The following is a 22,650-nucleotide window of genomic DNA, read 5'->3' on the forward strand; positions in this document are numbered from 1 at the left end:
GGACTGAGTCCATGGTCCAAGTGCAGTAACTTGCATAATGGGGCCCAGATCAAGACCCTATTCTCTTAGGCATCACTGATTCTAGCCCAGAGGACCTTCAAGGGCTGGCAGATGTAGGCCTGGTGGCTCCAGCACTACAGAGCCCAAATAACACTTGCATCCTTGGCCATAGCAAGAAACTTTCAACACGAAGTACTGAGAATTTCCAGGAGGAGCACCCTTAAGCTGAGCAACTGCCTAGCACAGATTAAGAGATTCCCTCCCCCAAATAAAGAAAGTACAACCCAACAAGAATGAACATATGTGCAAAGTACCAAATCTGAAAAAACCTGAATTAGGAGTGCAATCCCCAGGGAGCACCTGAGTAGCTCCACTGAGTACATTATCACAGTAACCTAAAGTACCTGTGAGCACAGCCACCATGTGTGTGACTCCGAGTCACTACAAAAACATCCAAAGAGGGAATGGAACAGAGGAGGCTGTGGGAAGAAAAGAAGGCTCCAAATCATACTCTGGAGACATGTTTCTCAAAGTGGGTGAGGCTGCTCTCAAGGGGTGCAGGAGAGAGGGGAGCTACAGAAGAATCGATTCTGTTTGTTCACTTAAAGGAGGTAGATTTCCTGAGGTATATAGGGTGATTTATCTTTTTCCTTTTTTTTTTTTTTTTTTTGGTTTTTGGGCCACACCCAGGGGTTACTCCTGGCTGTCTGCTCAGAAATAGCTTCTGGCAGGCACGGGGGACCATATGGGACACCGGGATTTGAACCAACCACCTTTGGTCCTGGATCGGCTGCTTGCATGGTAAACACCACTGTGCTATATCTCTCCGGGCCCAATTTATCTTTTTCTTAACGAAAAAGGTTATAGGCACCAAATAAGATTGGAAAGCTCCTTGCTTGCAAGTAAGCACTAACATGATGATTGATGACTTTGATACATTCACAAATGACATTATCATTAAAATTACGAACACAGTCTTTAGCTTAAATGCGGATCACTTCTGAAGCAAGGGTATGCCAACAAACACTCAAAAGCAACAAAGTCTGAGGGCAGACCTAGACTCTAAAGTCTAAGTGACTAACTGAACAAATAGTGTAAGAGTGCTCACAGTTTTTCATATTTAGGGCTAGAAGAAAATAACTAAATTTGGTAAATGGGAGAAAACTGGTCTCAAACACCTCAAGACAGTATCTCTGAAGGGAAACTAAAGTAAAACCAGTTGGCCGCAGACTGGAGAGAGTCTTAAGTTAGTCAATAAAAAAAAGTCATTCTTTGCTCTTGAGAAGCTGGAGAGCAATAGACAGACAGATATAATAACTATAAAACATTGCATGCATTACAACTGACACGTTTTGAAAACTCCATGAGAGAAAAACTTTTATCTAGCCTTCAAGATAGTTTTCTTGTAAGTACAATGTGTATATATAACCTTACAATTAACAGATATGGGGCCAGAGAGATAGCATGGAGGTAAGGCGTGTTTGCCTTTCATGAAGGACAGTGGTTCAAATCCCGGCATCCCATATGGTCCCCCAACCCTGCCAGGAGCGATTTCTGAGCATAGAGCCAGGAGTAACCCCTGAGTGCTGCCTGGTGTGACACAAAAATAAATAAATAAATAAATAAATAAATAAAAAATAATAGATATTTAGAAGGAAACTAAGGTATATTCTGTATAACAGAAAAACAATGCAATACACAAGATTATGCTATAGAAAAAGCATTCTAGGAGTTGTAAAACAAACTGATTTGCATATAGAGGGAAGGAAAGAAAGTAATCCACATAAGAATGTAAAGATTCAAGTGAAGAGAGAACCAAAAGAAAATAAAATATTAAAGACTAGCACTTTTTGAGTATTTTCGAGAATACTTAAGATTAGACAGCTCTCAGCTTTCAAATATTTAGGGACTACAATTCACCATAATAATAATGCTCAAAAAATGTTGAAAAGGGAAGTTGGAGCAATAGCAGAGTAAGTAGGGCACTTTCCTTGCAGACTAAACACGGATTTTTTTTTTCTTTCAAAGGAAAAGGAAATATTAAGTATACCTCTAAGGTACTGGAGGTTTCAGTTGTAGAATTTCCAGTATTATTGCTTGAATTTGAAGACACTGTTTCATTTTTGCCTTCATTATCTGATTTCTCATCAGAACTCATACATTCAATATCTGCATCAAAGCCCGTTGGATATCCCATTGCCTGCAACACCTGTTCAAATTACATCGAAACACAGTTTATTCAAACACCAATGATCACAAAAAACAGAAGAGATATCAAGAACAAATTCTGATTTCAAATTTGAATCCATGAAACAAACACATGAATGAAGAATGAGACTGTTAAATCTACAAATCTTGGGTTACACAGTTTTACCTACAGGGTAAAAAGACCATGATAAAATTACCGTGGAAAATGAGGACACTCTCCCCAGGGTAATTAGGTTTAATTAAAAATTGAGGGGCATCAACTGAGTTAGTTCCTGAATCATACAATTTGGAAGCAGGAGACAAACTCAATATAGCACAGTCATCTTCAAACAGGTAGCGAAAGTGTAAAAGACTTTTAAGACAATTAAAAAGTACTCTAGATTAGAAAGAAAAATTCCTAAGGACCTAATATTAGATATCTCCTCTGATTCTCAATTTTCCAATCTGGATTCTCAATTTTCCAATCTGCAAAACAAAGAATGATCACTGCATCTCTAAATTCTTAACCCATTAGGAAAGAGGATGGGAAACTAAAGACTTTTTTAAACCTTTAAACTAATATGCCCATTAATTTCAAAATATTAAGGTTTTAACTAGTGGTTTGTCTACATCTGAAACCATGATCAAAACATAAAAGAAATGTGTTTTTGTTGGTGGTGGTGGTGGTGGTGGGTTTTTTGGCTTTTTTTTTTTGTTTTTGGCCGGGGTGGGAGAGAAGTTGGGTTTTTGAGTCACACCTGGCAGTGCTCAGGAGTTACTCCTGGCTCTGCACTCAGAAGTCGCTCCTAGCAGGCTCGGGGGAACATATGGGATGACAGGATTCAAACCAGGGTCCGAGTGCAGGTTGGCCGAGTGCAAAGCAAACGCTTTACCACTGTGCTATCGCGCCAGCCCAAAGAATGTATTTTTTTGTTGTTGTTGTTTCTACAAAGTAAGCCAGAAACAATTTTAGGTCTGGATTTCCATTCTTGTCTACTTATTAAGACTTAATTATTTTCTGGTTGCCTGCATACAAATACTTGTATTTCCACTCAGTATCTGGCATTTCCTATCTGGTTTAGTTTTGAGCCAAAAAGGGCTTACTCCTGACTCTGCGACTCAGGAATCACTCAGGAGACTATGGCACCAAAAATGAGCCTGGGTCAGCAGTGTGCAAGACAAGCACTGTATCCATGATACTATAGCTCCACTTTCAGATCTGGGGACTGAGAGACAAGGGTGGCAGAGAAGAAAGGGACTGGGGAAAGATGGAGGGATCACCCATGAGAGACAGATAAGGCAGCACTGCAACCAGAAAACAATGACCTATAATATTAAAAACTATAAGACAGCAATTACAAAGAAAAGAAACAAAGCTTTTAGGGTAGTGGGAGTGTTTCTAACACTTGCAAAAACATTGAGTACCTCTTTCCAGGTTTTACTGCTTTTTAAATGTTCACAAAGCAGTGTTTACTAGTTCTATTATAAACCTCTTTCTTAAAAGAATGACAATGCCTTTTCAGGTTACTAATTTAAAGTTTTATACCAGAAGATACAGAGATAGACAGATTCCTAAAGATGCCAGTATTTGTTTCAGATTCAAATAATATCTTAATTCTGGAGTATAACGTATTATTTTAGAGCCTTACAACTGCCTCCTGGTTCTTACACAGGCACTGGTCTTTACATCAATTACACAGAAAGCATAGGCACAGTAAACTCACACCATATTTACTGTAACCCACACTCTTGGCCTAGTCTGTATTCTGAATATCATATTTTCTGGTGTATAAGACAACCCCCTACTTTTCCTGTTAAAATATAGTGTTTGGGCTATATTCACCATATAAGACTACCTCTCTTTTAACGCACACCAAATGAAAATTTAAAAAACGTAAGATTTGATTTCAATATGGAAATTTTAATTCAAATGCTTATGTCATGCATGTACTTAGCTGGAAAACTGTCACTTAGAAACATAAGGCTATTCATCAAACATGTAAACATAAAACAGTGATCTACATTGAGAGCAGGAAGATGGAGCTCCTCCAAAAGCAGCTGGCTGGAGTGCAGTGATTAATAGGATAGCTAGAGGGAGAAAGAGTGCCTCCCCATAAAAGCTGAACAGAGGGATGCAGAGGTGGGGGGGGGGGGTGCGGGTCACTTGTCCCTGAAGCTGGAGTAACTTTCAGCATGCTATATACCATATGGTATATAAGAGGACCCCTGACTTTTAAGAAGTTTTTCATGGGCTAAAAAGTCGTCTTATGGGGCCCAGAGAGATAGCACAGCGGCGTTTGCCTTGCAAGCAGCCGATCCAGGAACAAAGGTGGTTGGTTCGAATCCCGGTGTCCCACATGATCCCCCCTGCCTGCCAGGAGCTATTTCTGAGCAGACAGCCAGGAGTAACCCCTGAGCACTGCCGGGTTTGGCCCAAAAACCAAAAAAAAAAAAAAAAAAAAAGTCGTCTTATATGCTGGAAAATACGGTAAGTAATTCATAAAGGTATGATTTAAAAAGAAATATACAAGGTCAGAAAAATAGTACAGAGATGAAGGCCCTTAACTGGCAATGCAGCCAATCCTACTTCCATTCCTGGCACCACATATGGTTCCCTGAATATTGCCAGGAGGGACCCCTGAGTCTAGAGCCAGGAGTAAATCCTGAGCATTGCCCAATGTCAAGATAGTTTTCCTGTAAATACCAGGTATATATATGACCTTAAAATTAGCAGATATTGGGGCCGGGCGGTGGCGCTAAAGGTAAGGTGCCTGCCTTGCCTGCGCTAGCCTTGGACGGACCGCGGTTCGATCCCCCGGTGTCCCATATGGTCCCCCAAGCCAGGAGCAACTTCTGAGCACATAGCCAGGAGTAACCCCTGAGCGTTACCGGGTGTGGCCCAAAAACCAAAAAAAAAAAAAAAAAAATTAGCAGATATTCAGAAGGAAACTAAGGTGAAGGACATTCTGTATCACAGAAAAACCAATCCACCATTATAAAGAAAATCAAGTGACAAATTTGGTTTTATTCCAGCAAAAGTTAAGGATATTACAACTTTTCCCAACTCAACAGTTAAAATAGCACACGTTATTTAATACATCTCTGCCCCTCTCTCATTTGTCAGATTCATTTATGTTTCCTGACAATTTCAAATTTTTTTATAAACACACTCTAAGATTACTAGTATACACTACAGAAGTGAAAGTGAAAATCAGGAGAGTTCTTACAATAGTCAAGAACACTAAAAATATTCCAAATATCTGGATGTAAAGTCAAGACCAAAAAAGGCTGAATGACACAGAAAAGTTTCTAAGTATTTAGGAAATCGATCAACCTAATAAACACATCTACTGAGCTAAAAACCAACATGATCCCTGGTGACCTAGAAAATTCAATATAACCTTTTTCTCTAAGGGGGCTGAGGCTGGGAAAGAAAATGTCCTGGAACCAGCATTAAGACTGAAGGAGGCAAAGAAAACAAAGGAGAGCACTCTATCCCACACCTCCATGTTCAAGCCTAAAGGCTCCTTTTCTAGCAGAATTCACAGTGACAAGGGCTCTTTTCATATTAATTGGCCAGTTATGTACTTAAAGATGCCCTTTGGAAGGATTACCTGGGCAAGTCGGGTGAAAGGAGAGAGAGGGAGCCCCCAGACTCAGTCTCTGCAAGTGCTCCAGTGGCAGGAACTTATTTTAATCTTGTTTTGCTTCTATTTGGTTCTCTAGTCTGATCTGATCTAGTGCGATCTGTATAATCAATCCCCCAGCAGTTTATCAGGCTACCAACTAAAGGGTCTAAGGATTTTGGTATCTACTGGACGTCCTTCCAGAGACACATGTTGGATAGACAACACTGAGGCTGGGAGCAGCTCAATAGGTTGAACACCAACCTCATGTGTGTGAGGCTCTGGGTTTGTCCCCAGTACTCCCAACCTGAAGAAACACACAAAACTTCAAACTCAAGGATAAACAGGATCTGTGATGTGACCTAACCTTTATGGAAAGCAATTTGACAATATATTCCTCAATAATAGGAATATCAACACATATTTACTTAATTGATAATTAAGCATGTTTGCTTGTTTACAGTGATGGGACTGAATCCAGGACCTGACACATGTAAGCCAAGAGCTCTATCACAGAGCTATAGCCCCATGCAAACACTTTTTCTTATTAAACTCTGCTATAAAATATATTGTAAGTGTTAACCAGTAGTGTTCAAAAGGTTATGAAATAAATTAGAAGCACCTGAATCAAAAATAAGAATTAGGGGCCAGAGAGATAGCATGAAGGTAATGCATTTGCCTTGCATGCAGAAGGGTCGGTGGTTCGAATCCAGGCATCCCGTGTGGTCCCTGAGCCTGCCAGGAGCAATTTCTGAGCATAGAGCCAGGAGTAACCCCTGAGCGTTGCTGGTGTGACCAAAAATCAAAAACCAAAAAAAAAAACAAAAACAAAAACAAAACAAACAAACAAACAAAAAAAAACCTGAAATAATTAGGGCAAACTGAAAATTAAAAAAAAGTTCTTATTTTAAATAGAAATGCTAGAGCCAGAGTGATAGCACAGTGGGTAGGGCGTTTGCCTTGCAAGCAAGTGACTTGGGTTTTAATTCCCTGGCATCCTATATAGACCCCAAAGCCTGCTGAAAGTAATTTCTGAGCACAGAGCCAGGAGTAACCCCTGAAAACTGATAGCTGCCCACCCCCCCAAAAGTAGAAATGCTATTTTAAGTATAATTTTGTATATCTCTAACAATGATCCTATCATTTCTTATGAAATGATATCAGGAATCAGTGTTCTGATAATCTGTAATTTTTCAAAGTTCGTAAAAGTAATACAAACACATAATTATATTTTTCAAATCAGTACATTCTTAGGTGCTATTTCATGTTTGTGAGAAGAAATAAAATATTTATATACTGGAGTTAACAAAAATAAAAATAAGATATACTGGAATAACAAAAACTAAAAATAGTTCTGCATCAATTTGGGTTTTTCCCATCAAGAGAGTCTGCAACACTCTCTTGATGGGAAAAACCCAAATGGACGCAAAATTGCTGATTAAAAGGGGATGTAGGACCTTCAACACATGCCAAATGTTAATCATTATCAGAACAATAAATGGCATCTAATTTTATTACAAAATCTACTACCTGAGCAACTAGCTTATATTAAGGGTTATTAAGGGTTATTCAAAGAAATAGTCCACCAACAGTCACTGAATTGGAGACCTTTGAAGAAATCATGCTATTCCTTTCTATGAAAACCTACCAAGTCAGAATCCCACATGATCGTCACAGCAAAGTAATCGTGGTCTCTCAATCATGTGTTGTTTATAAAGAATGAATTGATCTATTAACAAGCGTTCTATGTCAGATAGAACTATTTTGTTTGTTCTATTGGTCCTCATACAACACTGTTCTGGCGTTATTCCTTTCGGCCCTGTGCTTAACAGTCATTCCTAACAAGTGCTTGAGGAAAATCATGTGGATTAGGGGACTGAACTCAAGTCTTCTGCATGCATAGTAGTACAGGCTCCATTCAATTATTTCTCTGACCATGAAGTTGACATCTGTGACTCATTCTCAGACACATTAAAGCTAAGTTACTGAACTGTATTTAAGCTCTGTTCTTGGACTCATTTCTCTGTCTTTCCTCATTTGTATTAGTTTTCTTTCTTTTTTCTTTTATTTTTTAATTGATTTTTGGACACCTGGTGACGCTCAGGGGGTTACTCTTGGCTATGCGCTCAGAAATCATTGCTCCTGGCTTGGGGGACCAACCATATGGGGCGCAGGGGAATCGAACCACAGTCTACCCTAGGTCAGCTGCGTGCAAGGCAAACGCCCTACCGCTGCACCACTCCAGCCCCCATTTGTATTAGTTTTCATAGGAGGCAAACCCAGTAATAGCTGTGAACTTGTAACCACTCCCAGTAGGGTTTGAACCAATTGTGGGAATAGAGAGCACACTATGGTTGCACTTAACAGCACTGAAAACAACCAGGCCAATCAGCAGTGCTCGGGCACCGCCAGAAACTATCCAGTCGTGCTTGGGAGCAAGACAATACTGAAGAGAGACCTCAGTACCTTGTATATGCCAAGCTTGTGCTCCATCACTTTATCTCATCAATCCCTTTGCCTCATAATAAACTCAAACTATTTGAAAATACAAGACAGGGTTTAAATAACATGGTAGTTTATATTTTTGCAACTTTATTACTTTTTTTTTTGCATTGACACAATCTATTCATTTATCTATCTGATCAACACTGCAGTCCTTCAGGAGGACACTTTGTTTTGTTCACTGCTACATCCCAAGACCCTAGCTAGAATAATGCTTGCACCTACATTAATAGTTGCAAATAAAATGATCATCATAAAAAAGGCCCAGTGTCAATTTGTATACATAATCTTTGATTTTTTTTAATTTGTCCATAAGACATTAAGTGGAGTACTCAACAATTTTCAACACACAAGCATGAATGATAAGTTTACTCCTGTTCCTCATTCCTCACAAAAACACGCTAAAATATGGAAAAGGAACCATATAAATGGATACTGATCAAATTTACTTATAACAGAAATCTACAAAATGCAAAAAGTGAGTAACAGAAAAGTGTAAATAATGTATCTGAATCATAATCATACAGCCATTAAAATGATTAACTTCATAGGACTAGAGAGATTAAATTAAGGAACTTGCCTTAAACGCAGGTGACCTGGTTTGATCCCTGGCACCTCATAGTTCCCCAAGCACTCCTGAAAGCAAAACCCTAGCACCATCTGCTGTGGCCCAAACACTTCCTACTCTAAAAAAAAGAAAAAGAAAAAGTATCTCTGGTGCTCACTTCAGTAGCACAGATACTTAAAGAAAAGTATCTCCTAGATCAGAGAAACATTACAGGGGTTGAGGTACTTGCCTTGCATGCAGCCAATCTCAGTTCAATTACCAGCACTGTTTCTGATACCCCAAGCACCACCAGGAATATATTCTAAGCATAAGCCAGGAGGAGCCACTGAGGACTGCTGCATATAGGCCAACGATTTTAAAACATGGGAAAATGATGACATGTTAAAATATAAAAACAAGAGCTGAAAATCATTTAATTATTTATATATTATGAGCTCAACCTAAAAACAACAACTACAAAAGAAAATGGAGTTGGGAATATAATTCAGCATTCCATATGCATTAATGATCTGCCTCAGAGATTTTCTATTTATATATTTATTTCTTTACTTTTTTTTATTTCCTAAATTTCCCCATATTTTGTTTTGTTTCGGGTTCATGCCTGGCAATGCTAACAAGGTACTCCTGCTCTCTGCACATGAACACCCCCCTCCCCCTAGTGGTGTTCCAAGAACCATATGGGATGCGGAAAACTGAACCCAGGTCAGTACCATGCAAGGTAAGAGATGCCTGCCAGCTGGTACTATCTCTCCAGGCCCATTTCCAAACTTTAATATATACAAAGGAATTCTGTTGTTCTGAGAGGTACATTGTATAGCAGGGATCTCAAACTCAATTTACCTGGGGGCCGAAGGAGGCAAAGTCGGGGTAAGGCAGGGCTGCATAAGAGATTTTGCTTACCGAATATTCGCAATAAAAAATCGCATTAGTAAGAAAAAAAATCGCATTAAACATTTGCATACCCTGAACAGAAATGCTTGGGGTATGTGAATGTTTAATGTGATTTACTAATGCGATTTTTATTGCGATTATTCGGTAAGCGAATAATCGCGAATACTGTGATATTTGAAGGCCGGCCGCGGGCCACAAAATGTTGTACGGAGGGCCCCAAACGACCCGAGGGCCTCGAGTTTGAGACCCCTGTTGGATAGTCTAAGTTATGGGTCAGAGAGAGCATAATGGAACGGAGCATGTGCTTTGCATTCAAGAGGTTTGCATTCAGGGACCCAAGCACTGCCAGAAATGACCCCATGAGAAAAGTCAAGAATAATCCCAAGTACTGCAAGGTGTGACCCCAAAATCCAACCACCCCACACACACACACAAAAGAAGTCAGATAGGGGCTGGAGTGATAGCACAGTGGTATGGCATTTGCCTTGCATGCAGCTGACCCAGGGCAGACCTGGGTTTGATTCCCTGGCATCCCATATGGTTCCGAACCAGGAGAGATTTCTGAGCACATAGCCAGGAGCAACCCCTGAGCGTCACCGGATGTGGCCCAAAAAAGTCAGATATTAATATGCTATAGAGAAATAAGCATCTATCGGTAACAAAACAGTAAAAAAAAAAAAAAACAAACTAATAAGCAAAATAAATACTGTACCTTAACTGCTACATGAAGCTTCGCTGTTTTCTTGGATGGTCCTGAGGCTTCGTATGTTGTGCCATCCACATCTACAGACATGGTGAAGACTGGGGCATGGACAGGGCCAGACTGGGATAAGAGTTTGTACTGAAGCCCAGGCCTGATCTGATTTAGTCTCATTAGTGCATTCATAAGGTCTATTGCTTTACTATCCAAAACTGTTAAAAGGAAAAGGAACAAGATAAGAAATCAGACCTTTAATATTTCATCTACGTATCTAAGGGTTCTATGTGAGAACCATTATGTTCAACAATTTTTTTTTTAATTCAATTTGGGCTGGAGAGATAGCATGGAGGTAAGGTGTTTGCCTTTCATGCAGAAGGTCGGTGGTTCGAATCCCTGCATCCCATATGGTCCCCTGTGCCTGCCACGGGCAATTTCTGAGCATAGAGCAAGAAGTAACCCCTGAGCACTGCCAGGTGAGACCCAAACCAAAATTAAAAAAAAAAAATTCAATTTATCCCATCATAATATTATTGTAACATCACTGTCAAAATAAAATACATTGTACATTGTTCTATCTATACACCCATTGTAATCTGTCAATATTAATGTATCTTAATGAAGCTCAGCAACAACGAAAATCTATTCAACTTTTTAATTTGTTTGGATCAAGCCTGACAACTCTAATTCAAATCAAATGCTTTGTCATTTTTATTTTCCCATATGGTATTTTTGTTTTGTTTTGTTTTTAGATCACAACCAGTGGCACCCAGGGGTTACTCCTGGCTGTGCGCTCAGAAGTCACTCCTGGCAGGCTTGGGGGACCCTATGGGATGCTGAGTTCAAACCAGGATCCATCCTATATTGGCGAAGTGCAAGGCAAGCGCCTTACCACTGTGATATCACTCCACCACCACCCCATGGCATTTTAACACTTTCCACTAAAATAAAGACTTTACATACTTTTCCTTAAATTTCGTTTCATCTTTTTATTGGGATCTTTGTCATCTGTTAATCCATCTTCAAATGGTCTCTTCAGAGCTGAAGACCCAGCACCTAAAAATAATTGCTGAAGTTTCACTATCAATCAGAATTGTTTGATTCTACTTCTACAAATGTATTATGTTCAGAAAGGAAAGGGAGAGGCCCAGGAGAGACCCCAAAGCTCAAGGGGGCATGTTCTGCATGCTGGAGGACCAGTTTTATAGGTTTTATTTTCGCACCCCTGGGCACCTGAGTTCTACTTTGTTGAACTCCACTATCCCACCCAATTGAAAGAAACAGGAAGAAGCACTTTGGGGATCACCTGGGCCACACAAGTCTTGCATTAATCACATTACCTTAAATCACAATCTTGGAAGAACAAACTTTTTAAAAGAATCTTTAGAAAATAACAACTCTTTTTAAAGAATATAAATTTCCCATTTTGACACACATATACATATACAAATGCCTGTGCATATATTCACATCTATATGTGTATAAACAGAAGTCAAGAAAGATATATGCCAAAATATAAAAGTAATTGGCATTGATCTTATCACTACCACAAAGTCACTTTTTCCCTGATTAAGTTTTTTCATTTGAAGGATTAAAATAATAATAATAATAATAAAAAAAACCAACATACCACAGTATGAGACTAATACTCGAGGATAACAAAAATGGGTTGGGAGTGCATTTTGAACAGAGAAATGAACACTATGACACTAAGTTGGAAATCAACTGGGTGTTGAAAAGAGGTCAAATGATATGCATGGTACCCTTTCAGTAACAGTATTGAAAACCTTGGTGCCTAAAAAGGAAAAGTAGGGGCGGGAGAAAGGGGGGGGGCATTGGAGAACGCTGGGGAAATTGGTAGGAAATGAACTCTGGTGAAGGGACGGATGTTGTAACATTGTTAAAACACTGTAGGACTGAAACTCTCCTATCATCAACTTTTTAACACTATCTCAAGGTGATTTAATTAAAAATAAAAAAATTTATTTTATTTTACTTTATTTATTTATTTATTTATTTTTGGTTTTTGGGTCACACCCGGCAGCACTGAGGGGCTACTCCTGGCTTCATGCTCAGAAATTGCTCCTGGCAGGCTTGGGGGACCATATAGGATGCCGGGATTCGAACCAATGACCTTCTGCATGAAAGGCAAACGCCTTACCTCCATGCTATCTCTCCGGCCCCAAATTTTTAATTTTTTAAGTCTTCAACTTGAAAGTTGGTCATTAGGTTTTTGGTTAAGAAAAATATCCTAAACAGATTCAGGGCACAGATTTCCAGGTATACTTACTGAAAGCTTATAATAATAACCCATATGTATTATCTGTTCTTCAAGATTTATTGCCTATGAGGTGAACACTGATCAGTATTTGTTTGAGTTAATACTTGCCACTTTGGTAAAGCATTTTTGATGATCTCAACAAAAGGTATTATCTATTTATATCTGCTAATATTAAAATGCATTTTACATTACATAAAACTTTAAGCATGTCTTCCCAAAATTCAATTTAAAAATTAAAAAACAGGGCCTGGAGAGATAGTACAGCAGCGTTTGCCTTGCAAGCAGCCGATCCAGGACCAAAGGTGGTTGGTTCGAATCCCGGTGTCCCATATGGTCCCCCGTGCCTGCCAGGAGCTATTTCTGAGCAGACAGCCAGGAGTGACCCCTGAGCACCGCCGGGTGTGACCCAAAAACCAAAACCAAAACCAAACCAAACCAAAACAAAACAAACAAAAAAAACCCCAAAAAATTAAAAGATAAAAATTAAAAAGGAACAATGTCTATTCAATCACTCTTCACTCATTAAGTTCCATTAAAAATAGTTCCCCATTTGCCTAAAAAAAAAAAAAAATCACAAATAGGGTTAAATGTATTGACAGATTCTCTAAATCCTCCAACTACATAAACAGTGTTCAATGAAGTAAGTTTCATTCTATTCTTCCATTCCAGCCATTTAAAAGAGGTTGTAAAGGGACCAGAGAAATAGCATGGAGGTAAGGCATTTGCCTTGCGTGCAGAAGGTCAGTGGTTCGAATTCCGGCATCCCATATGATTACCCAAGATTGCCAGAAGCGATTTCTGAGCATAGAGCCAGTAGTAACCCCTAAGCGCTGCCGGGTGTGACCCAAAAACAAACAAATAAAAAAAAAGGTTGTAAAATCTTTAGCAAATTATAACTTGCAATCCTAGAGAGAATAGACCTACTTTACAAAAAAAAATAATAATAAAATAATTTTTGACCTCTAATAAACCTAGAAATAAAGAGCACTTACTGAAGAGCTAACTATTTTTAATTGACTAAGATTCTGTGTTTTACAATACTATTAATGGTTTCTCATGCATTCAATTTCAACACCATCAACAAATTTTAAAAATAGTGGCTCTGTTTTTAATAGCTTACATTCATTAAGTTATTTAATTCTCATAAGAAATCTCTGAAGCCTGTACTTTCCTATCATCATAATTTCATTCACTCAACAACAAATATTGATTGAATATTTTCATCCATACTGGACAGAATTTGGCTCCAGACATACAACTGAGAATAATGTCTTTATTCTCAAGAGCTTGTGTCCGATGATAGAAACTAATTACAGTAGCAAGTCACATGGTTAGAAGCACACAATGGAGAAAAGTAAGAGTCTAAAGGGAGAGGAAGTATTACTAAGTTATATTCAGTATTCATGATGAAGGCCAGAAAAGTACCTATCATACAGTGGCCTTTTGATGAAGTTGGTGGTACCAGCTTGGCAGTCACTTTTCTTTTCTCCCTTCTTCACACCTAGGGGAAGCACTCAGTTCTGAAGTGCCCACGTTCTGTTTTCAATAGCATTAAATCTGCCTATGCCTAATGGCTGTTTTCCAATGAATTTTCTCTTCGAGGTACTTCACAGGATATTATGCTCACTACAGTTTTTTTTGTGGTATTGTTTTTGTTGATACTGTAGGGCACTCACAGAACTATTCCTTGATAAACATCTTGTCCCTAAACCACAAAAAGGTTAGATTTAAGTAACTACACAGCTTAAGAGACACCAGCCTTGCATGTAGCTGACTCCAATTCAATCTCTGGCATCATACACAGTCCCCCGTATAACTCCAGGAGGACATGAACAGGAAAAAACATGAGATGGGGAGAGGAGAAAAGGAGGGAAGTGGAGAGAAGGAGGGGAGGCGAAAGTGGAGGACAGAAAGCAGGGGAAAGAAATGGAAAGAAGAGTAGAGGGGAGAATGGAAGGAAAGAGTTAAGAGGGATCAGAGTGATACCGCAGCAAGAAGGGTGTTTACCTTGCATACAGTGAACTAGGTTTGATTCCTGACATCCCATGGAGTCCCCCAAGCCTACTGTGAGTGATCCCTGAGCACAGGGCCAGGAGTAAGCCCTGAGCACAGCTGGATATAGCCACCCTCCTGCCAAAGAAAAAGGGAGGAGAAAAGAGAAGGAGCGAGGGGAACAGAGAGAAATAGAAGGGTGTAGGTAGGGGAGGAAAGGAGAAAGAAGAAGAGGGATAGGAGGTGATGGGAGAGAAAAGGCGGGGAGAGGAGAACAGGGAGAGAGGGGAGGAGAGGGGAAAGAGAGAGAAGAGGGTAAATGAGAGGAGAGGAGATAAGAGGAGGGGAAGAAAGAGGACAAAAGAGGGGAGAGAGGAGATGAGAGAGGAGGGGAGAGAAAATAAGAGGAGGAGAGAAGAGGTGGAGGAAGAAAGGAAAAGGGAAGGAAGAGGAGGGTAGGAGAGGGGGGAAAACAGACTGATTTTCTTTCAATGAAGAAATCGCAAAGTATAAAAGTGCATTGAGGGGCCAGAGAGGTGACACAAGCAGTAGGGCGTTTGCCTTCCACGCGCTGATCTAGGACAGACCACGGTTCGATCCCCTGGCGTCCCATATGCTCCCCCAAGCCAGGAGTGATTTCTGAGTGTATAGTCAGGAGTGGTCCAAAAAAAAAGTGCATTGAGCAAATAAAGTCATATGATGAGAGTGAGGTCTGGAAAAGAAAGTAGGACAGGAAAAAAGATAAGAGTGATCAAGACCTTGTTAAAAAAAAATTCTAGAATTTACAGGACTATCAGACAGAAAAACAGTCTACTTAAGGTTGATGTCAAGTCTTAAAAGGAAAACACTGAGATGAAAGCATATTTTCTCTCCTCCAATGATTTTCAATAGCTTGGCAAAGAGCTTAATTTCAACCAAGTTAGGATTTTACCAAGAAAACAAAAGGAAGGTGTGTACTAAAAAGGAAGAAATAATCATAATGCCCAACTCCACCACATACTGCTAGAAGCCCCACCAGCCACACCACCCACATCCCAGAGCACCTCCGTGTAAGAAACTGCCCAGCTTCACAGTCTCACAATTAATCTTGAAAAGATTCAAACCAAGCCACTTACACTCACTGACTCAGTTCTATGGACTTTAGAGTTCCTAGAACATGCAACTGCATATGCGGATACAATATCTACAAGTTCCAAAATATGATAGCCAGTCGGAGCACAGCAAATTAGATGGAAAAGTAGCATAGAAGCCAACTCTAAACTCACTAAACAAAATCAATAATACAGAAGGCTCAACCAGCAACAAACAGCTTAGTAAACCCTCTAATTTTAATTTAATTACCCCACTGTGAGATAATATTAATTTTCATATTTTATTAAAGTATTTTTGATAACTCCATTAACCATTTTGTTGTAACAAGCAATATAAAATTAATTATTTTGTGCCAGTTCAGGGTAAGACTTGCAGAGTGGGTGGGAAACTGGGGACACTGATGGAGGAAAGGTCACAAAGGTGTGGAGCCAGTGCTGGAATATTGAAATGCCCAAAACAACTCTACTATGAACCATTCTGTAAACCACAATGCTTAAAACAAAGTTAAAATTTAACTTTAAATTTAACTTAAAAATTAAGTATTTTTAAAGAAGAAAAATAATCATAATGAATGAACCCTGGAACATAGGTTGAGAAAAAAAGTGAGAACATATAATTAAGAGTGAAGAACTATGAAACACTAATAAAATCAAAGGTTAAACTTGAAGTGAAGTTGAGTGGGGATCTAACTACGTGGAAGAGCATGTGCTTCACATGTGTACGGCCAATGGTGTTAATATCCAGCATACATACGCAAAACTAATGGAGTAATAGGTACTAGAAGAATCTTTGTTGTTGTAATAGTAGTAGTTTTATGAGTGTGGTGGTAGGCAAGGGAGGCAATGGGGGGCAAGGAGTGTGAGTTGGGCTACACCTGGCAGAATTCAGGGGATCATATGAAGTGTAGGAATAGAACCTAGACATGCAAGGCAAGAACCTTCCCGTCATACTTTCTAGCCCCATAAAATTGCTTTTATATCTGAATACCAGATTGCAAAGAGAATGAACTTCATGTATTTTAACTCATATCTACATTTTCTGGGCTGGAGTGGTAGTGCAAACAGTAGAGTGTCTGCCTTGCACGCACTAACCTAGGATGAACCTCAGTTTGATCCCCCTGTGTCCCATATGATCCCCAAAGACAGAAGCAACTTCTTAGCACATAACCAGGAGTAACCCCTGAGTGTGACCAGGTGTGCCCCCCCCAATAAAAAAAAATCTACATTTTTTTAATCCAAAGGTCTGAGTAAATAAAATTTGTAGCAGACACAGTATCACCTTAACAGTCCCTTATATGCTAATACAGATAAAACAAATTACTAAAAGTTTAATAAGCACTTTTACAACAAACATTCCAGTTGTGAACATTTCATGCAAAATAACTTCCATACAATACTGTTTTGGTACAGAGCAGAAATTTAGTACATATCTAAAAAAAAATTAACCAAAATGAAAATTTCAGAATCACTTTAGAATCTAAAAAAATTATTGAGGGGCTGGAGCGATAGTATAGCAAGTCAGGAGAGCATGTGCCTTGCACAAAGCTGATCCAGGCAGGTTCCATCTCTAGCATTCCATTGGTTCCCAGAGGTCACCAGTAGTGATTCCTGATTACAAGAGCCAGGAGTAATCCTTGAACATCACCAAATGTTTCAAAAAATAGACAAAACATATAAAGAAGACATGAGGGTCAGAAAGATAATATAGAGGTTAAGGTGCTTGCCTTGCAAGTGGGTGACCAGTTCAATTCCTAACACTACCTGGTCCCTGAGCACGACTGGGTAAGACCCAAAACCAAATTAAAAATAGAATGAAGCTATCGCTGGAACCCAAGTTACACTGGTCCCAAAGCCTGTAGAAAAAACAATGAGTTTAAAAGATCATCAAACAAATCAGTAACAGCAATAATAATCTCATGTTTATCTATTCTCCTTAAACCAGGATTTCTCAGAGTATGGATTCTAAGCCTATTTTATAATGGAATCTGACCAATGGAGTCATGAAATCATCACTAATAAGAACAAATTACATCACTGATAAAGAAAAGTCATGCCAAAATTGTGAGTGTTGTGTGTGATGTATGTGGAGGGATGGGAGAGTATGTTTCTGTGTGCACACACTCCAGAGCTACTTTTGGTAGTGATCACAGGTCACTAGAAGTGATCAGGGAAACAGCTTATCAGAAGAACAAACCCAGGTTTCCACACGCAAAGCACATTGTAATTCTCTGAGCCATCTTCCAAAGCAATAAACACTCATATGCATACTTTGGCTCAACAGTAATGCTTTGTCAAACTGTATTAAGACACATATCCGGGGCTGGAGAGATAGGATGGAGGTAATGTGTTTGCATTGCCATGCAGAAGGACTGTGGTTCAAATCCCGGCATCCCAAATGGTCCCGAGCCTGCCAGGAGCGATTTCTGAGCTTAGAGCCAGGAGTAACCAGAGCGCTGCCGGGTGTGACCCAAAAAACAAAGCAAAACAAAAAAAGACACATATCCATGTCTATCTCCATCACTGCCCATGTCCAACCCAACCCCAATAAAGGCTTCACACACTCACCATCTTTATCTGTAACTGACCAGGAATATTTCTGAAAAGGTTTACTAGATGGAAGGGGGTCCATTTCCAGCACTTTATAAATCTGGCCAAACGCAGATAGTCTAAGTGCATGCTAAAAAACAAGAATAAGCAGAAGATGGTTATCTGTGAAAATTTCAATGGCCATCCATAGAGTTTTCTCCTAAGTTATTCTGGCCACAAAGTATCCTTTTCAACTAAAGTATCTTTTGGCTAAAAAGATAGTTATTAAATGATATTATGTTAGCAAAATTCCCTGATAACAGGTAAAATAAGTGCATAAATAGGACAATTCAGAAAAAGTTAAGATAGTTGTCTACGGCCATACTGCCCATCTCCTACCTGTGCACTATGGGTGATGTCTTCTTTTTGCTGGACAGTCATATAGCTCAGCGCATCTGTTGGGTCTCGCTCACAAGGATCATGAAGACCAGGACCCCCTTTTGACAAGGACAAAAGTAGAAACACAAGTCCATTTAGAACAGAGGTTCTAGATGGCAATAAATTCACAAGGTTGGGGGAGATGAGAAGGAAAAAAATCTTGAAGAACTACATTTAAAATATGCTCAACTAAAAATCAAAAAGGACATCCATTTTTGCTATGTTAGCACTTGAATTCCTTTATTCTACTGGAAGTCACTAAAATATTAAGGCCAGAATTATGTTTTACTCTGAGAATTTGAAATAGCACATAAATCATACCAACTCTTATATGTAAAAATTAAGGCCAAATAAAATATTTAGAAAATAAACACCAGAATGAACTTCACACATTCTAATCCAAATGTCTGCATTTTCTAAATCAGAGCTCTAGGTAAAACAAGTTCATAGCAGATAGTACCTTATTAGTACCGTATATGTTAGTATATATAAAACAAATTATTAAAAGTTTGTAGTACTTTTATAACACTCAAAACATTCCATTTGTAAAAATTTAAAGCCAAAGTAATTCCTATAAGTTTCTCTGTAAATAGCACAAATTTAGCACATATTTACAAAAGTGAACTAAAATACATTTTTTTCTGAGTCATCTGCCTCCAGAGTTTGAAGCCCTTACCAGGAAGTAGTATTCCAGATGCCAAACACTCCATTACTCGTCTCAAGGCCTCCCCAGCGCCCAAAGGTCTATTACAAGTACCTATAGACTTTTCACATATAAGCTCTAGTGGCTAGAAGATATTAAATTACAAATTAGTTACATGCACCAAGTGTTAAAAGGATTACAGTTAAAAGTAAGCTGACGTTTCATGTGCAACAGAGGCCCAAAAAGTGGACGCCAGTTTAACAAAAAGGACCCAATTAACTTCTCTATTCATTATTATTTTTTACCCCAGCCACAGTTTAAAAAAAAAAATGCTGTTTTAAAAGAATACATTGAGAAGATACATTGTTACAAAAACTATTTTCCGTTTCCCCACAAAGGATCACTTAAAAAACAGTTCTCTTCTTTTTTTTGGTTTTTGGGCCACACCTGGAGGTGCTCAGGGGTTACTCCTGGCTGTCTGCTCAGAAATAGCTCCTGACAGGCACGGGGGACCATATGGGACACCGGGATTCAAACCAACCACCTTAGGTCCTGGATCGGCTGCTTGCAAGGCAAACACTGCTGTGCTATCTTTCCTGGCCCAACAGTTATCTTCTAACTGATCTATATAACAAGTCTGTATATGTTTCAGTAAAAACCAGTGTTCAAACCCAACTCTCATCATTTAACACCAAACCACAGGAAGTTTTCATTTCATACAAACTTGTCCAAGAACAACCACTAGAATAAATGAAAGGGCCGGAGCGGTGGCACAAGCGGTAAGGAGTCTGCCTTGCCCGCACTAGCCAAGGACGGACCACAATTCGATCCCTTGGCATCCATATGATTCCCCCAACCCAGGGTGTGGCCCAAAAACTTAAAAAAAAAAAAAAAAAAAAAAAAGAAGAAGAAATAAAAGATCAAATTGCCACAAATTTAAAACATTCAAAGTAATAATTATTACATTAATTAAAAATTAAAACTATAGCTTTATAATGTTCTAAATTGTTGGTCTAGATTAGGTCAGGCATAATAATATTCAAATAAGCTTCTGCAACATACATTATAAACCATAACCATATTGAGTTATAGGTACTGACTCAAATTACAAGCATGAACTTATTTAAATACCTATACTCAAGAGAAAAGAATAGAGAATCATAAGACTAGTATTTCAGGCAGATTTTATTTTAAATGAAAATAAAAGAAATTGGGGCCAGGCGGTGGCGCTAAAGGTAAGGTGCCTGCCTTGCCTGTGCTAGCCTAGGACGGACCGCGGTTCGATCCCCCGGTGTCCCATATGGTCCCCCAAGCCAGGAGCAACTTCTGAGCACATAGCCAGGAGTAACCCCTGAGCGTTACCGGGTGTGGCCCAAAAACCAAAAAAAAAAATAAATAAATAAAAGAAATTATGCCCAAAGAAGTTTTCATAAGCATTCATGGGCAGTAGTTGAATAATTAAAGAATCAGCCACCAGCACAAGTACAGACAGTCACTTCTACCAGATGCAGAAACAGAAATATATCAAGAATAGAAATATGATAAGGTTGAAGGAACAGGTGTTTTACATTTTAAAATTAATTTAAAAAGATACAACTTGAGGGCATTTGAGAACATTGTATACTGCAGATATGGGATTGTGGGTTCAATATCACCTTATGGTTCCCTGACCACAGAACCAAGACTAAGGCCTAAGCACCTCTGGGTGTGTACCAAAAACAAAAAAAAAAATAGATACTGTTTTTTACACCTTATCTAACTCAAAAATTAGACATGTTCACAGAATATGTCATTTCTACAGGATTCCTACAACTGACATAAATACTTACCCATCCTTTCAATGGTGCCCATGTGGGGACTCTGTTGCACAAATCACGCAGAATTCGGAGGACAATTACACACGATTTTAATCCATTTGCCCTTGCCTAAAACAAACAAAATGATTCCAATATCCCTGTTGAAATCCAGCCTTTAGTTCAAACACATTGATCCAGGATAGATTGTTTTAAGTCCTAATTAATTAGCATTATCAAGCAAACAAACAAAACTCGTTATTAAAAAAGCAGTAAAACTGTGGTTTTAAAAGGTTATTTTAAAATCAAAGCATATTATTAAAAACTACTATTGTTTCACAGCCTCGAAACAATCCATTTCTATAACAATCCTAACTTTTAGCTTTTCTCATCATGTGTATATTTTATAAGCCATCTTTTGAAATTCAGAGTACTAAACTGAAAAATTATCACAGGATAATTAATGGCCATTAACAATAGAAGCTTTGCTAGCACTTTACCACAATTAAGTAATTTACTCCAATAACAGTATTACATAAAGAGAAATCCCTGTTTTCATCTGTAACACAGAAAACTGTGTTAAGTGGCAGGGGTTCTAAAAAAGACTGCACATGGACACAACAACCAAAGAATAATAAATAAAGAGCCAACCTGAAACCATTTGGCATGTCGAAGAGACGCCAAGGCATTCAGGCATTTCTGCCTGTCCAATAAGTCCGGAGGATCTTTCATCACAACCTTTTCTAATGGGAAAATGAGATAAAGAGAGACATATACAATTTGACAAAGAGATTCCTGTCAAATTACCAACCAATAGCAAATAAAAAATAGCAGTATGTGAGTGAACAAATAAGACTCCCAGAAGATTTCCTATTTTAGCTTTGCAGCTTTTAAAAAAAAAAATTATGTGGGCTGGAGTTATAGGACAGCAGCAGGGCATTCACCTTGCATGCAGTAGACTAGGGACAAACCTGGATTTGATCCCCAGCATCCTATGGGGTCCCCCAAGCCTGCTCAGAAACAATTTCTGAGCGCAGAATTAAGCAGTAACCCTTGAGAGTCACCAGGTGTGCCCCTCCCCCCAAAAAGTATGTGCATTAATTATTCCTTTAATAAACAGGCTTAGAGGGGGCTGGAGCGACAGCATAGCAGTAGGGTGTTTGCCTTGCACGCGGTCTACACAGGATGGACCCCCAGTTCAAATCCCAGCATCCCATATAGTCCTCTGAACCTGCCAGTAGTGATTTCTAAGCAAAGAGCCAGGAGTTAACCCTGAGCGCCACTGGGTGTGGCCCACAGAATGGGAGAAACTATTCACCCAATACCCATCAGATAAGGGGCTACCATCTAAAATATACAAGGTACTGAGAGAACTTAAGAACATAATCTAACCCCATCATAAAATGGAGACGAAA

General features: G+C 39.0%; 1 protein-coding gene across 2 annotated transcripts in view; it reads right to left on the reverse strand.

Annotated features, from left to right (window-relative positions):
• STRBP (spermatid perinuclear RNA binding protein) overlaps positions 1–22,650 on the reverse strand; it is a 67,773-nt gene that overhangs the window by 13,403 nt on the left and 31,720 nt on the right. For both annotated transcript variants that reach the window (XM_049774147.1, XM_049774146.1), the window contains exons 5-12: positions 21,887–21,978; positions 21,272–21,367; positions 19,476–19,587; positions 18,761–18,858; positions 18,401–18,512; positions 11,435–11,527; positions 10,487–10,686; positions 2,051–2,209 (exon numbers count right to left, since the gene is read on the reverse strand). In XM_049774147.1, coding sequence (XP_049630104.1) covers positions 2,051–2,209; positions 10,487–10,686; positions 11,435–11,527; positions 18,401–18,512; positions 18,761–18,858; positions 19,476–19,587; positions 21,272–21,367; positions 21,887–21,978 — 962 coding nt within the window. The remainder of the gene's footprint in view (positions 1–2,050; positions 2,210–10,486; positions 10,687–11,434; positions 11,528–18,400; positions 18,513–18,760; positions 18,859–19,475; positions 19,588–21,271; positions 21,368–21,886; positions 21,979–22,650) is intronic.

The sequence above is a fragment of the Suncus etruscus genome, chromosome 5, assembly GCF_024139225.1.
Source record: "Suncus etruscus isolate mSunEtr1 chromosome 5, mSunEtr1.pri.cur, whole genome shotgun sequence".
In the NCBI taxonomy this organism is placed as follows: Eukaryota; Metazoa; Chordata; class Mammalia; order Eulipotyphla; family Soricidae; genus Suncus; species Suncus etruscus.